This window comes from Atta colombica, unplaced genomic scaffold (genome assembly GCF_001594045.1).
Source record: "Atta colombica isolate Treedump-2 unplaced genomic scaffold, Acol1.0 scaffold225, whole genome shotgun sequence".
Lineage (NCBI taxonomy): Eukaryota > Metazoa > Arthropoda > Insecta > Hymenoptera > Formicidae > Atta > Atta colombica.
In genome coordinates this window covers 716,305-730,210 of record NW_017259322.1, presented here as the reverse complement: position 1 = coordinate 730,210, position 13,906 = coordinate 716,305, and the positions used below count along the sequence as shown (strand labels likewise).

General features: G+C 30.2%; 5 protein-coding genes across 5 annotated transcripts; 3 read left to right on the top strand and 2 right to left on the bottom strand.

Moving 5' to 3' along the window:
- The first annotated feature begins 1,084 nt into the window (after positions 1–1,084).
- On the top strand, positions 1,085–3,562 carry LOC108688146 (60S ribosomal protein L26). The gene is made up of 4 exons (XM_018194283.1): positions 1,085–1,169; positions 1,475–1,653; positions 2,974–3,114; positions 3,377–3,562. Exons 2-4 carry the CDS (start codon positions 1,486–1,488, stop codon positions 3,512–3,514), a joined length of 447 nt encoding a protein of 148 aa, XP_018049772.1. The 5' UTR covers positions 1,085–1,169; positions 1,475–1,485; the 3' UTR covers positions 3,515–3,562.
- On the bottom strand, positions 3,503–8,313 carry LOC108688145 (protein lifeguard 4-like). The gene is made up of 6 exons (XM_018194282.1): positions 8,165–8,313; positions 7,792–7,934; positions 7,504–7,612; positions 4,653–4,758; positions 4,428–4,579; positions 3,503–4,026 (listed from the first exon to the last, which is right to left on the bottom strand). The coding sequence occupies exons 2-6, from the start codon at positions 7,922–7,924 to the stop codon at positions 3,777–3,779; spliced, it is 750 nt and encodes a 249-aa protein (XP_018049771.1). The 5' UTR covers positions 7,925–7,934; positions 8,165–8,313; the 3' UTR covers positions 3,503–3,776.
- A 785-nt stretch (positions 8,314–9,098) lies between these two features.
- Positions 9,099–10,748, top strand: LOC108688081 (general transcription factor IIH subunit 5). Its single transcript, XM_018194178.1, has 2 exons — positions 9,099–9,307; positions 10,538–10,748. The coding sequence occupies exons 1-2, from the start codon at positions 9,273–9,275 to the stop codon at positions 10,722–10,724; spliced, it is 222 nt and encodes a 73-aa protein (XP_018049667.1). The 5' UTR covers positions 9,099–9,272; the 3' UTR covers positions 10,725–10,748.
- On the bottom strand, positions 9,336–11,297 carry LOC108688082 (meiotic nuclear division protein 1 homolog). The gene is made up of 5 exons (XM_018194179.1): positions 11,233–11,297; positions 10,249–10,480; positions 10,062–10,167; positions 9,772–9,921; positions 9,336–9,516 (listed from the first exon to the last, which is right to left on the bottom strand). Exons 2-5 carry the CDS (start codon positions 10,473–10,475, stop codon positions 9,379–9,381), a joined length of 621 nt encoding a protein of 206 aa, XP_018049668.1. The 5' UTR covers positions 10,476–10,480; positions 11,233–11,297; the 3' UTR covers positions 9,336–9,378.
- LOC108688080 (zinc finger HIT domain-containing protein 1) lies at positions 10,760–11,358 on the top strand. Its single transcript, XM_018194177.1, has 2 exons — positions 10,760–10,914; positions 10,984–11,358. Exons 1-2 carry the CDS (start codon positions 10,776–10,778, stop codon positions 11,307–11,309), a joined length of 465 nt encoding a protein of 154 aa, XP_018049666.1. The 5' UTR covers positions 10,760–10,775; the 3' UTR covers positions 11,310–11,358.
- The last annotated feature ends 2,548 nt before the right edge of the window (positions 11,359–13,906 follow it).

Genomic DNA, 13,906 nt, shown 5'->3' with positions numbered 1-13,906 from the left:
TATATATATATATAATTTCGAATAATTTTATATATATATATTATATATTATATAAAACTATTCAGAGTTTTGTGTACATAGAATTCTGATAAAATGTTTAAATATTAAGGACCTGTAATCTAGTATAAATATTATGTTACAATGATTCATTGAAAAGCAGATTTCTTTCCTTCACTAAAACTACCGTGCATATCTTTTATATCACAAGATTAATTTTGTAGAATATTTGTATCGTATATTTCTACATCGCCGTCGATCATTAAACGATTTTATCTATATTAAAAAACCATTGCTCCCTTATATATCATGAATATGAATGTAAATTATTCATCATGTTAATTTACTTGTAAGTATTTGTTGAAAATACATAAATTTCGAAAGTATGCGCTTTTATATCTCAACCTATATGTATCATTTATCAAAGTACATGCTTTCTGATAGGTTGAAATCTATTAAGGCCGTGGCACACAAAAAACTTATTACTTATGTCTTACTTCATAAGTAATAAGGAGATCAACATGTTGGATTGCTTATGTATGATCGGACTCTGCTGTGATAATTCCTTTATTGCTTATGTTTTATTGCTTTTTTTGTATACCACGGTCCTTAAAGTGAAATCACATGGTGCGGAAAAGGACTGCGGAATAGAGAATGCGTCATTGGTTACAATCGAACGACAGAGGAATGCTCGAGTTGGTTGATTCTTACATTCTGATCCGGTTTAAAGCCTCGGTGGAAACTAGGCCACTGAGAAAAAGAGTGCTAGTGCAGTCTAATGGAACAGAAAACAGACCAATAGTATCTCTAGACCAAGCATTGTCAAAAATTTGAGCAGTGGGGGTAGTCCTCATTTTAAAAAGAATGAAGAATGGAGAACTTAAATTGACCAGAGAAAAAAAGTTTTGCAATCTTTTATGATTCTCTGCTGAGATAGGACCATTCCTCTTGCTCTAAAAGCATAATCAATTAGCGTTGGAAGAAAATTTCCAACAGTTGCAAAATAAACGTTCTGCTGAACGCAGTCAATGTTCATTTCCGGAAGTGATATACATATGGCGGGAGATGATTGGCTGTTGTGCGACGCATTGCGCTGTTGCGCATCTCACGTTTCGCCTAATATTATTCCATATTATTCTTCCGGTTGATGAGACTGCATTGAACTGTTGTCGGTGAGTGTGACGGATATCAATCGTGCGGAATCTAGCTAAAATGAAAAGAAACGAATCGATATTTTACGTAAATGAAAATCCATCAAGTCGTTATTTATGCATCCTGACCTTATTTTCCGCGCATATGGAAAGTCGATCGATTTTGGCAGTATTATCGGATATAACCTGACATCACGTTGCAAAGCGACTTCCATTTGACTTTTGTGTATATATAAACCGTTATTAAAATCAATATCGCACGCATTAGTTTTGCGAACAAATTTAAAGTCGATATTATAATAACTATTTTGTATTTTTCGTTACAGAGTTTACGAGGATGAAGTACAATCGTCTGGTATCTTCCTCGCGCAGGAAGAATAGAAAGAGGCACTTCACAGCACCTTCTCACATTAGACGACGACTCATGTCCGCGCCACTATCCAAGGAATTACGACAAAAGTACAATGTACGATCGATGCCAATCCGCAAAGATGACGAAGTACAGGTGAGTCTCCATTGTTGCTTCGAAAATCTGTTTACTTCTCTCTAATTCTACAATGAATCGATAATTAGTAGTCTTAGGCCCAAATGCATCAACTTGATTAGAGATTAGAAAGTTAAGAACTTTGATTGATGAAGTGAGGCTTAAAATTCTTCATCTCTGTCTTTTTTTCAACTTTAAAATGAGAGAAATTTAAGTCTTGCTTAAAGTAACTTTGATGCAACTAGGCCTTAGGTTAGTATTCATGGGCCGTTTTTATTTTAAGACTATCATAAATAATGTCTTAAGACGCTAATATACATATGGCTCTCTGATTGATGACATCTTAAAACTGTACTTAAGACAATCGTGTCATAAATATAAGAATCGATTACAAATACTTAGAAACTGATCAACTTTATCAATTCACTGATTTTGATTTCAATCCTAATTCACCAACTATTCTTCAGATTCATTTCCCCATTCATTATAGGAACAGTGTCTCTCTCATGTTGTATATTTAAAATTACTGTGCTCGCAATAGTATATATTAAGATACTGTATACCAAGATATTTAAATATTAGTATTGAAGTATGTAAACATATATGTTTTAATTATATAAATATTGCAATGTGTGTATACATGCATAGCAAGCTTAGTATACAAGCATAACTTACATAATATATAAACATAATGTGTATAGAATGTAGGGTTGCTCTATCTTTATGATAAAAATTTTGGAAAATGCTTATATCTTGAAAGAATTTTTTTAGGAATTAAACCAGTGCTATTCAAGATATATAATTCTATATTCCATTATATAATTCTTAGTGACAATTTGTTATCCTTATGTTGTCATTGTAGTTTTTTTTACATATATATCTATATAACAATACATAGTGAATTGTCGTTAAAGAAGAGTTACAGAATTGACCATTTACTTGATAATGTTGATATTTATATTTATTACCTTCCTTTTTCTATCTCCATTAAGCCCCCAATTTACAATGGATATAATACATTTTAATCTTTTGCTCTAAGCTTTAAATTTTATAGTCGAAATCTGACCAGCTTGCTTAAAACTTAAGGATTACGATTTGAGGCAGCGCTGAAAATACTTTTTGCTACTGAAAATACTTTTGTTAGAAAATACATCGTAGTTTAGAATTTGAAGCAAAAGGCTAAGGACTTATTACACTTATAAATCAGGGTTAAAGAAAAGGAAAACAATAGACAGAGCAACTGCCAATATATATTAAGTCAATGTTTACTAATGTAAATCTTGGATACTTTGAGTGAATGAAATCCAAGCATATATTATATATATGTGATATTTTTTAAAGGTAGTACGTGGCCACTACAAGGGTCAACAAGTAGGAAAAGTCGTTCAAGTGTACAGGAAAAAGTTCGTGATATATATTGAACGAATTCAACGTGAAAAGGCAAACAGTGCTAATGTATATGTTGGCATTGATCCTTCCAAGGTAAGAATAGTATGATATATTACAGAACAGGATCTTTCGTTGCTTTTATATTCGTGATGAACTATTCCAAATCCATTCACATAGAATTAGATAAATAGCTTGACTTTGTAACTGTGTACAGGGTTTTCCTGCATATTTGTTAAAGAGTTTTGCTTAGTCTAATTAATGCAGAAAGGTTGGCTCTGATCATATTGTTGCACATTTCTTTTTGTCCTCACAAATTTCGTCATATTAAAATTTAACTTATATATTATTGTTTCAGACGGTTATTGTTAAGTTAAAAATGGACAAAGACCGTAAAAAAATTATTGATAGGCGAAGCAAGGGCAGGCTGGCTGCGTTGGGTAAGGACAAGGGCAAATACACAGAGGATGTAACGGCCGCCATGGAAACGTCATAATTTTGATATATTTTTGCGTGTCACAATAAAAAATATGAAAAACGAAAACTTTCATATTTATCTCTTTACATTCATAAATAATTCCTTATGTTCAATACTAAAAACAGCACCTTAAATTATATTCCAAGAGCTAAAACTACTTGAATAAAAATAGAAGCTTATTACATAGATTTGGAATTTGCATTATGTTACATGATAAAAGATTTATAGAATAACCTGTTCTGCGCGTTCCAACGTTTCAAAATGAACGTAGTAATACTGTTTACTGCCTCGAAACAGCGAGCGCTCGTAGTATATGTAAGAACAAATTGATTATATCCAGATAGATATTAATCGTTGCCAAGATATATTCCTCAGGCGAGAGAGTGTGCATTATAAGTTGCGTATCAAAAACTATGAACAAGCAGAACAATAGTGCACCTCCGATGCTTATCACCAATTCCAGTGTGGTGCTCTGAATAAAGATTTGCATTAGACCTCCAAGTAAGAGGCACCAGAGTCCAATAAACAATCTGTAAAACAATGAGAAAAATGAATGATTGTAGAACTAAATATAAAAATAGACTTACATATTTTATTTACTAGATCGATAATAATTAATTTATATATAATAATAAGTAATTTTTATATCTGCTGTATTTAGTACGACATAAAAATTATAAGATCTGTTCTTTATCACTGCATTTGACTACGTTAGAACTTCTTTTTCACTTTCATTAAATATTAAATGTACATCCATTTCATTTTAAGTACAAATTTGATATTTACAATGTACGCGAATATTCGTCTTTATTTAATACTTATACCCAATAAACAACAAAGATGAAATTATTTGAAGAACGTTATGAGCGCAAAGTGGCACATCAGAAGTACGTAATGAAAAATAATTTGGCCAAGAAAGAGTCAGCCTCACCCGAATCCCAGAAATGAGAAATCTCGCTTGGTTTGGAAAGTGTAAGCTGTCAAGCCGAGTAAAACAGTTAATGTTATAAACAGAGCTTCCAAGACTACTGTGGTATCGTACATGGACACCACAACTCCGACAGTGTACGCCTGCACCAGCGTCTGCAATTTCCGAAACAAATTCTTATTAATGTCACATACAACAAATAATAATCGTCTACTTTTTTGTACTTACAAATGCGCTTAGAAGAATCAGATTGGCAGGATGATCTTTCCTTTTTATCATCAGAGCAATTAAGATTGCCATTGTCAGGAAAAACGCTAAACCTATGGTCCATGCGCTAAATAACAAATTAATAACTAATTAATAACATAAATTATATTAAGAAGGCTACGAGCCAAAGTAATAAAATATAATATACGTAATAAAAACAAACATTTAATAAAAATAAAAATAAAAATACAAATATGCTTAATTAAACTAACATTTCGACTTCGATCGAGTCATTCTCAAAGTTAAAAGAATAATATATAAAAACGGTTAATTATAAAATAAATTAAACAAGGACTACTTGTAGAAATTCGATAGAAAAGAAGAAATTTGGATATTCAAGCCTTTATTCCTAGAATTATCACTGAAGTATCCTGGATTTGCATCATGATTTGATATCAAAAAATATATTGAGTATAAATATATTATTGATAATGGCGCAAAATATAAAAATATTACTGATAATGCCATTACGTCCGCCAATAATTAATAAACCCCTAAATAAATAATTAATAAGAGATTAAACTGAATTCTATAAATATAAAAGTGAACTGTAAATTTTCAAAATATACAATAAATATAGTTAACAGCAAAAAAAAATTAGTAAATAGTATAAAGATTGAAATGATCAAAAAATAAAGATTGAAGATTTGTAAAATAAATTGTATAAATAATAGTAATATAAATCTGAATCGGTAATATATACTGTATATAAGTAAAATAGAATTCAATAAATATAAAGCATGAATAATAGTAATATAATAAGTCTGAATACAATAAAAGTAAAACATGTGAAATTTAAAACGTAGAGAAAAGTCGCCGATATTGACATAAGTCTCCTAAAATGACATCCTTTTATTTCTCAGAAACCAGCTATTGTACTTTATTAATACTAATAAAATTATAATTTGTTTAGCTAATTAAAGAAGTATAAACTTAAAATTCGTGTATTTGTGGCTCGTTTCTATACCAAATCAGCAAATTCTACAAATGCGAAAACAAAATTCTTACAATTTTTTTTTGCAAATTGCATAGTTCAAATAATAGTAACTATATTATCGATAGTGTTACATCATTTTAAATGTAATTTCCTCAATCAGTTTCATTTATATTATTTTTTCTTTTAATTTTTTCATAATATGATTTTAAATTTAAAATTGGAGTGCAGCGTATATGCCACCTGTAAAACAGATCATGAGTTAATTTAATTTTTATAATATTGCTTTATAGTGTCAAATAGCTTTATTGAAACTGAAGACAATCATGAAAAAACTCTTGAAAAATTCACGTTATATAATATTTGCGTCTTACAGAACAGCATAAAATAAATATGCATATAATTCAATAACAATGTTTTATAACGAAGTGAAAAGATTCTGGAATATCTTATATACATTCACTTGTAGGTACTTTATACAGATAATTCCTGTAAAAAAAAAAAAAAATAGGAATACGTAGCATTATTGCCTACTGTGTCAGTTTTGGAGCCCATTTTGTTAGAATCTCATTTTTGTTTATCTTACGAAAAAATTAATTATTGCAAAATAACAAAGAGTATTATAAAAACTGCTATATTATCTGATAAAAGATTTTTTTAGTTTGTATTTATGTATTTAAAGTTTTACTTTTACTTTTTGTTTAAGAAATATTGTCTAAAAACAAAGTGATCGATATCAGCTTCTTCTATAACACTAATACCTTAAATTTGTAATTTGTGTTTGTGTAGTCCAATAATGAAATTGTGATGTCATATGATAAGAGTATGTCAAAAAAGTAAAATATAATACAATTAAAAAAGCTGAAGTAGTACTGCGATAAAGACCACTGTTTATTATCAGCCAGAGAGTAATGAAAATAACAACCTGTAGGAAATGAACTAAGGAGATGAAGAGGATAAAAAAAGAAAAGGAAAAAGGAAAAGGAAACTAAGAGGGGGAAAGAGATTGTATGATAGGAAGATAGAATGAATATAGAAATAAAGTAAGGGTCTGAATATTCAAATTTCTTCTTTTTTATCATCATTTCTCGCCATCATATTTCTAAAGTAGTTGTTCTTGTTTAATTTATTTATAATTAACCGTTTTTATATATTATTCTTTTAACTTTGAGAATGACCCGAGTCGAAATGTTAGTTTAATGCATATTTATATTTTTATTTTTACTTTTATTAAATGTTTGTTTTTATTACGAACATTATATTTGGTTACTTTGGCTCGTAGCCCTTCTTAACATAATTTATTTTATTTTCATTATTTGAGCCATATTATATCATGTATTCTAATTAATAACATTTCTATTAGTTAATACATCAAATGCAATAAAGAAAACCAAGAATGGTCAAAGTTAGATGTTCCAAATAATTATATATACTTGTATTAAATTAATTTTTTCAGATATGATTGAGAGCCAAAAAACTTTCAATTTCAACATAATCATTGAGGTTCCACAACTCACGATTAACTCTTAACCAAGATTCAACTTATTCATTGTTTCTTTCCAATTCTAGAATAAATGAGAAACAAGTTGAACTTTGGTTAAAAGTTAACGTAAGTTAAAGTGAGTTGTGGAATTGGGCCTGAAACACTAATAACCCCCCTTAAATTAAAACAGATAGAAAGTAAAAAACTTATTGCAAAAAATATTACCTCAGTCAAGATTCGAACTTGAGACCTCTCAACTTTCGAGGAAGAGTGTCTTAGCCAGTTCGACACTGAGGCTTCGGAAATATTATTCGCAATAATTGTGATATGTATAAAGAGAACGCGTTGTATGGTTATTAGTTAATATGAATTAAATATACAAGAAGATGTCTTACTTCTCTTGCACATATAACTTTACAGTTGAGCTGATCACAAATATTGAAGCTAATGCAACAGTCATCAAGATCTGAATACTCAACAAACCATAAACTTTCCGTAAGAAACCTAGATAAATTCAATTCATAATTAGAATGAGCATTAAATATGAAATTCATATATTTATTATAAATGAAACTAGTTGTGATATCATAAATATAGTTTACAAGTAGATATTTTAATGTTATGAATATTTTACAGTAACATATGTCTATATAATTTTGAATTTCTCCAATGTTATACATTACCCATTCGTATCTTGATATCTGCATTATGCACGTTATTCCTGTAAGCAAAGTCATCTTGTATGTCATGTTCGGATTGCTCCTTGCCACCCCGTTCAACATCCTCTTCCACCAACATCAAAGGAACAGCAGCCATTTTTGTTTTTCTGAGTAAACAATTTAGGAAATAGAATTGATAAATTGAAACCATAAAAAGCATTTTATCAGTTTTCATGAATAGTATAAACTTCAGTCGAAAAATTAATAATCCTATTTACATATAACTGGCATTATTTTATTTTTAAAAAACAATATTTGTATAAAAAGTAGTAATGACAACCATGTCAAAGATGTTCTCAAATGTCAGTCACACATATTAAACAATAGCAAAACAAACCTCAATTTTTTTTGAAGATTTTTATGGCTGAATTTATGTCAAGTTGAATTTATATAATATTTAGGTAAGAGAATTATCTGACATCATTATACGCAAAACAGATAAACGGATTGAATGGAAACGACGACACGGTTATCACAAAAATTGACGAGAAAAGATCGAAATAATCAATTCAGCGCCATCTAGAACAAAAAACTGGAAACTCAAGAAGTCTATCGCGTTGCTTGAAATCCCCAAAAAATTATGCACTTCATTATGAATATTCGAGTGAATCTGTGAATTCACTTTTATAATTTTCATCAAGGAGTTGATTGTATATCTTAAAATGAAGTGAAAATTACAAAAGAAAGCAAATTCACTAGATGTTAATCAATGAAATTATGAATATTCTAGTGAATTTGTTCACTTTTGTAATTTTCACTTCATTTCGAGATATACAATTTATTATTTCGATATTCTGAATTGCACAATGGGGAATCTGGGGAATCTGAGGATCGATTCTGTAGCTTGAAACGAGATGAAAATTACAAAAGTGAGCGTATTTAGAATTAGAATACTAATAATTTCATTGGTCAACATCTAGTAAATTTGTTCACTTTTGTAATTTTCACCTTTGAAAATACAGAATTGATCTCCTGAAGGTCTATTGAGCGCATTCAGCGAACTCAACAGTTGAGTCCGCTGAATGCAGCCATTGTGTATCTCGAAATGAGGTGAAAATTGCAAAAGTGAACAAATTGACCAGAATTTCATAAATTTAATTGGTCATTGTCTAATGAATTTGTTCACTTTTGTAATTTTCAAGCTACGCAATCGATTCTCTGAACATAGCCAAAGGAGATTTAAGGAGAATCGAAGCTTTTCTAGGGGAAGTTGGTAAAGGCATTTGGCAACATTGTATTCAATCAAAGCATGTTCAGAAACATCATCCGAGTCGATTGTTTTAGTGGTGTTGTCGAACGTAGCTGAAGTTGTCATTCTGTTATTTCGTATCATTCGGGACGAATTCATGATAAAAATTTTCGAAAAAACATACGAAACTAATTGCTTTACGACGAAAAACACCGGTAAACTTGACTCATTTAAAAAATAAAGATAATTGCAAGACATGGTAAATGTAACAAAGGGCATTTTGGTTGAATGGTACGTGTGTTTGTAGAAAAAATAATTTATTCAATTTATTGACAACCAGTTGCGTGAATCAACAATCAAATTCATTCTTTGTAGTCTAAGTCCTCGGGAATGTTAAATTGTTTATTAAGCTCTTGCTCTGAAATGCAAAATCTATTCTTGCACCAGCTTTGTATAGAAAAAATGTTGTCCGTCCATATATTAGTCCCATCTTTGTATTTCTAAACAAATATAACAAAAAAAGCAATAATTGTAGCGACATCAACAATGTAGCTTCCTTAATAATTTCATTGAAATTTAATATTATATATCATGCATACTGTGACAGAATAGATAGAAACGATACTCAAAAAGTCTTTTATTACTACAAAAAGAATAAGATGTTAATAAAAAAATAAAGTTAAGAAATCTATTATATTTGATAAAATATATCTAATATATGTTATATATAAAACATATATTGAGTTTGATTGTACCTGTGCTTTTTTATCTATTTCTGCAATTGCTTCTGGATCGACACTATTGAATTTTGCAATTTGTTTCTTTATCTCTTGTTCTTCTTTCTTTAGCTGTTCTATTTCTTCCAATAGCTTTCTCTTTTCTTCTGTATCATCATTCTTCAGTTCCTGTATAATATATGAAATATTTTAAATGAACAAGAATAGAATTAAAATTTAACAAATTTAGGGGCCTTTTCTGTAACTCTTAACTGTATTGTTACAGTTACAGTCGTTAGGAATTACCAAACAGACCTCTAAATATGTACCTTCTCTTTCTGTATTTCTTCTTTCAGTTTCTCCAGTTTAAATTCTACTTCTACTAGCTTTTTGCTTGTATCAGCTATTCTGTATTCTGTTGTAGTAATATTTTCTCTGTAAAATATTATTTCTTGAATATCTCATTTTTTTTCTTTATGGAGTATATGTAGCTATACAATTGTCTTGCAATATTACCCTGGGAATCTCCAGAAATATGTGGAAGTACCAATTTTTTCAGATCGTACCAAACCATCGTCCACTAAAGCTTGTAACACATCTTTGACAGCTTGTACTACGATGTTCTTCTCCTTTGGCGCGATCTTTTCGAGTTCCTTCAGTGTGAAAAATTCTTTCTTCTCATAAAATATTTGCAACATTCTCATACGTTTCTCATCAAGAGAAACTCCTTTTCTTTTCGACATGGTATCTATATATATTTATAATAAAAAATATTAAACATTCGAACAAAATTGTATGTGTTTAGTGATGCAGCTATGAAACAGTTTCTTCTACATTTGGACGAAACATCTGCACTAGGAAGAAAGTTCATAATTCAAGATCTGGATGAGAAACATCTATTCATATCTGCTGACATACTGGAAACTTTGCAAGCTAAAGTAGATGATTTAATGGATCAAATATCATTCCCATTGGCAGAGAAAGGTGTATAAAAAAAACAACAAAAGCTTTTTGAGGTGTATAATATTTTATAAACTTGAAAAATGTCTCGAGAATCCGGTAGAATAAAAGACGCGAGTCAAAAGAGGATTCTTGATGAGGCTGCACGTAAACGTAGGCAAAAAAAAGCACTGGAAGCATTGGAGCAAGACAATTTTCATGATGATCCACATGCAGACTTGGGTATATACCATAAAAATGTTTGTTTCTTTTCGAAACATCATGTGTTAGAAAATTTTTTTCTTGTTATAGTTATGAGCAAGAAAATACCAAAATTCCAAGAGACCCTGGACAATAGAAGTAACAGTAGAAAGAAGAAAACCCGTTCTGCAGAATATTACAAGCAACGTTTTCGCAAGACTTTTGCTCAGCTGGTTGAAGAAGATCTCAATGTAAATCCTAATCCACCAAACTACGCTAGTGCTCAAGCACCACCCTCTCGTTTACCTGAGAGACATTTCTGTGCAGTGTGTGGTTTCCCTAGTAATTATATATGCATACCTTGTGGCGCTAGATATTGTTGTGTTAAATGTTTAGGTACTCATCTTGACACAAGATGCATGAAGTGGACGGTTTAAGAATTTTGATTTTATTCATACACTTTCCAAAGTTTTTAATTAAAATAAAAAATGCATCTCAAAATCTGTTTTACTTTAAATATATTATGCTTTAATAAAGTATGTAAAAACAATCATAAAAAAAGACCCAATAAATTCTTTAATAGCGTTTTCTCTTGGCTGCACTATCGCCCACTAGTGCAACACTTGAACAGTGTAGCATGTTTTCGTAGTTGGTGGTAGGCGAATTCATTCAGTGTAATGCCACGTGTTTCTGTGGCTATAATGTAGTGCAAATTTTATGCACCAAGCATTTTGTTACACAATTTCAAAGAGCTAGTTAAAAATTTGAAAATGGAAGTCAATCGGCAGCAAAATTAAATACGATAGCATGAAGTAGTGTACACCATGGTGTATATACACTTGTGTAGTGCAGCACTGATGCAGTACTTACACGCAACTGGTATAGCGCGAGGTTACACTTAGTATCTCAAGAGAAAACACTATAAGTGTTAATAGTATATCAAAAAATTTCAGCAGAAAATTAATTAACTGTAATTAAGTAACACACTGTATCTGTGATGTTTGCATTAAGCTTGTGTTTTGCTAATAGAATCTGCAAAAATAAGTAAATGTTTACTTAATTCTCAAATTTGAATGATTGAACATAGACCTTTGTATAAAGCATAAGAAAATTAAAGCGGGGAGCACAGAGTCTTGCATAACGCATAACATATAAGGCACAAGAAATTTAACCAATCAGAGTTCTTTACTTTATGGAAAAGAAGGAAACGAAGGAATTTAATTGGTACATTTTCTTATGCATTGTATGTATTGTATATATTTGCACTGTATATATTTTGTATTATGCGAAAGTCTGTGCTCCCCGTTTAATCAATTCAAATTTTTTACTTCATGGAAGGGAAAATAAAAGATTTCAATTGATCGTTTTCTTATGTATAATGCTGATTCTACAATGAGTCGGTAATTGGAAGTTTTAGTCTTAATCGAAGTTGGTCAATCAGTCTTAGTCGTATAAGTTGGCTATTGATCAACTTCACCGATAAGATTTAGGACTACTGATTACCGATTCATTGTAGAATTAGTGTAATGCATTATGCGTTGTGCATGACATTGCTCTCGCCTTTAAAATTGACGTTTGTAAAGGTTAGAAAATTTGTTATGCTAACCTTACAAAGTGTGCCTTCCCGGAGACACAAATGACGCGTGTGATCAACTTATACTAATGGAGGGGGAATACGGATGTTGAGCTGTTAGCAAGATTGAGTGACAGAAGATGTATTTCTGTCCTCTTCTATCCTCTTTTGGCACATGCACAAAAAGAAGAAAAGTTACTGAGCAGGACAGAAATATATATCTTAAGTTTGTTCCGACCAATCAAAAGAAAGAATTTTACAAATTGATCAATTAAAAAACACTTCAAAGCGTTTGTAGCATCGCGTTGACCGTATCTTCAGACTAGTATATAAATGATATATATATAAATATGATATCTAGAACACATGAAATATGATATCTAGATTATAAGAACTACTGCACATAAATTTTAAAGCCAATTATAATCGAAAATTGTAAAAAATATAGTCAGTTGGACGATCTCGCATTGATTATGGGCCGGTCCTACCAACTCCGATTAACTTAATCGATGGTTTTATGGAACTGACATTGGAATCGCATTTGCTGTTCAGGTATCAATCATGAAACTTTATCTCTAGAATGAAAAGTGAAAATTTTAACCATTGAAGTTAATGGAGAAATTTTTCACTTTTTATTCTAGGAAAAAAGTTTTATGATTGATATCTAGCAGAATTAATGAATAATTGATGGCCTTCATAATCCGTCTTGCAAACGCCATTTTTAATACTTTTTCTAATACTTTTTAGTACTTTTGCGACATAAGATCAGAATCAGACTATGCATTTAAGATTGAGAAATTAAAATTTAACCAATCAAAACAATAGGAATTAAAATTCTTTTGTTTTCTCATTGGTTAAATTTCAATCTTCAATCTAATTTTCAATGCGTAGTTTGATTCCGGCTTAAGTCGATCGCGCTTCTCTGATAAATCTATGACTCTAGGGCCGGTTCATAGTCAGATCTTATATTCAAGACCATCTTAAGTCAGTCTTAAGAAGTCACGAAACAATTAGAAGGCCGTATTAACAGCTTAAGACAATCTAGAAATAAAGTCGAACTACCGCTCTTAGGATATTAAAAGTATTAAAAGTTGAATTTTAATAAACGAAATTGAAAATTCAAACAAATTAATTTTTTTTTATTATTAATTTTGTCTTATATCTTATAAAATTACAAAGTTATGTTTCTTTATACAAATTTTCAGCCCGTTTTTACCAAACATAATTATTACCCGGGAAAAAGTATTTTATATATAATTTTATATATTTGTATATAAATGAACCTATTTTATATACATATAATTATATATAAATATATATAAGACGATAAGTCTGTGATATAGAGATATATATATATGTACTGAACGAGAGTATATTACATCAGAGTGGATATAACTGAGAAAAGTGGATAAAGCGAAAAGAAATAAAATGAAATAATGTAGGAAAAGAATCGTTTTTCTA

What these genes read in the sequence shown, in the direction of transcription:
- LOC108688080 (XM_018194177.1), top strand. Translation starts at nt 10,776, where the DNA reads ATGTCTCGAGAATCCGGTAGAATAAAAGACGCGAGTCAAAAGAGGATT. An exon ending in TGATCCACATGCAGACTTGG is followed by an intron (nt 10,915 to 10,983) that starts GTATATACCATA and finishes TTCTTGTTATAG; the next exon opens with TTATGAGCAAGAAAATACCA.
- LOC108688082 (XM_018194179.1), bottom strand. Translation starts at nt 10,475, where the DNA reads ATGTCGAAAAGAAAAGGAGTTTCTCTTGATGAGAAACGTATGAGAATG. An exon ending in AAGAAATACAGAAAGAGAAG is followed by an intron (nt 9,922 to 10,061) that starts GTACATATTTAG and finishes TATATTATACAG; the next exon opens with GAACTGAAGAATGATGATAC. An exon ending in AAATAGATAAAAAAGCACAG is followed by an intron (nt 9,517 to 9,771) that starts GTACAATCAAAC and finishes ATATTTGTTTAG; the next exon opens with AAATACAAAGATGGGACTAA.
- LOC108688146 (XM_018194283.1), top strand. Translation starts at nt 1,486, where the DNA reads ATGAAGTACAATCGTCTGGTATCTTCCTCGCGCAGGAAGAATAGAAAG. An exon ending in GCAAAGATGACGAAGTACAG is followed by an intron (nt 1,654 to 2,973) that starts GTGAGTCTCCAT and finishes TATTTTTTAAAG; the next exon opens with GTAGTACGTGGCCACTACAA. An exon ending in TTGGCATTGATCCTTCCAAG is followed by an intron (nt 3,115 to 3,376) that starts GTAAGAATAGTA and finishes TTATTGTTTCAG; the next exon opens with ACGGTTATTGTTAAGTTAAA.
- LOC108688081 (XM_018194178.1), top strand. Translation starts at nt 9,273, where the DNA reads ATGGTAAATGTAACAAAGGGCATTTTGGTTGAATG. An exon ending in AAGGGCATTTTGGTTGAATG is followed by an intron (nt 9,308 to 10,537) that starts GTACGTGTGTTT and finishes GTATGTGTTTAG; the next exon opens with TGATGCAGCTATGAAACAGT.
- LOC108688145 (XM_018194282.1), bottom strand. Translation starts at nt 7,924, where the DNA reads ATGGCTGCTGTTCCTTTGATGTTGGTGGAAGAGGATGTTGAACGGGGT. An exon ending in AGATATCAAGATACGAATGG is followed by an intron (nt 7,613 to 7,791) that starts GTAATGTATAAC and finishes GAATTTATCTAG; the next exon opens with GTTTCTTACGGAAAGTTTAT. An exon ending in AAGTTATATGTGCAAGAGAA is followed by an intron (nt 4,759 to 7,503) that starts GTAAGACATCTT and finishes TTTGTTATTTAG; the next exon opens with CGCATGGACCATAGGTTTAG.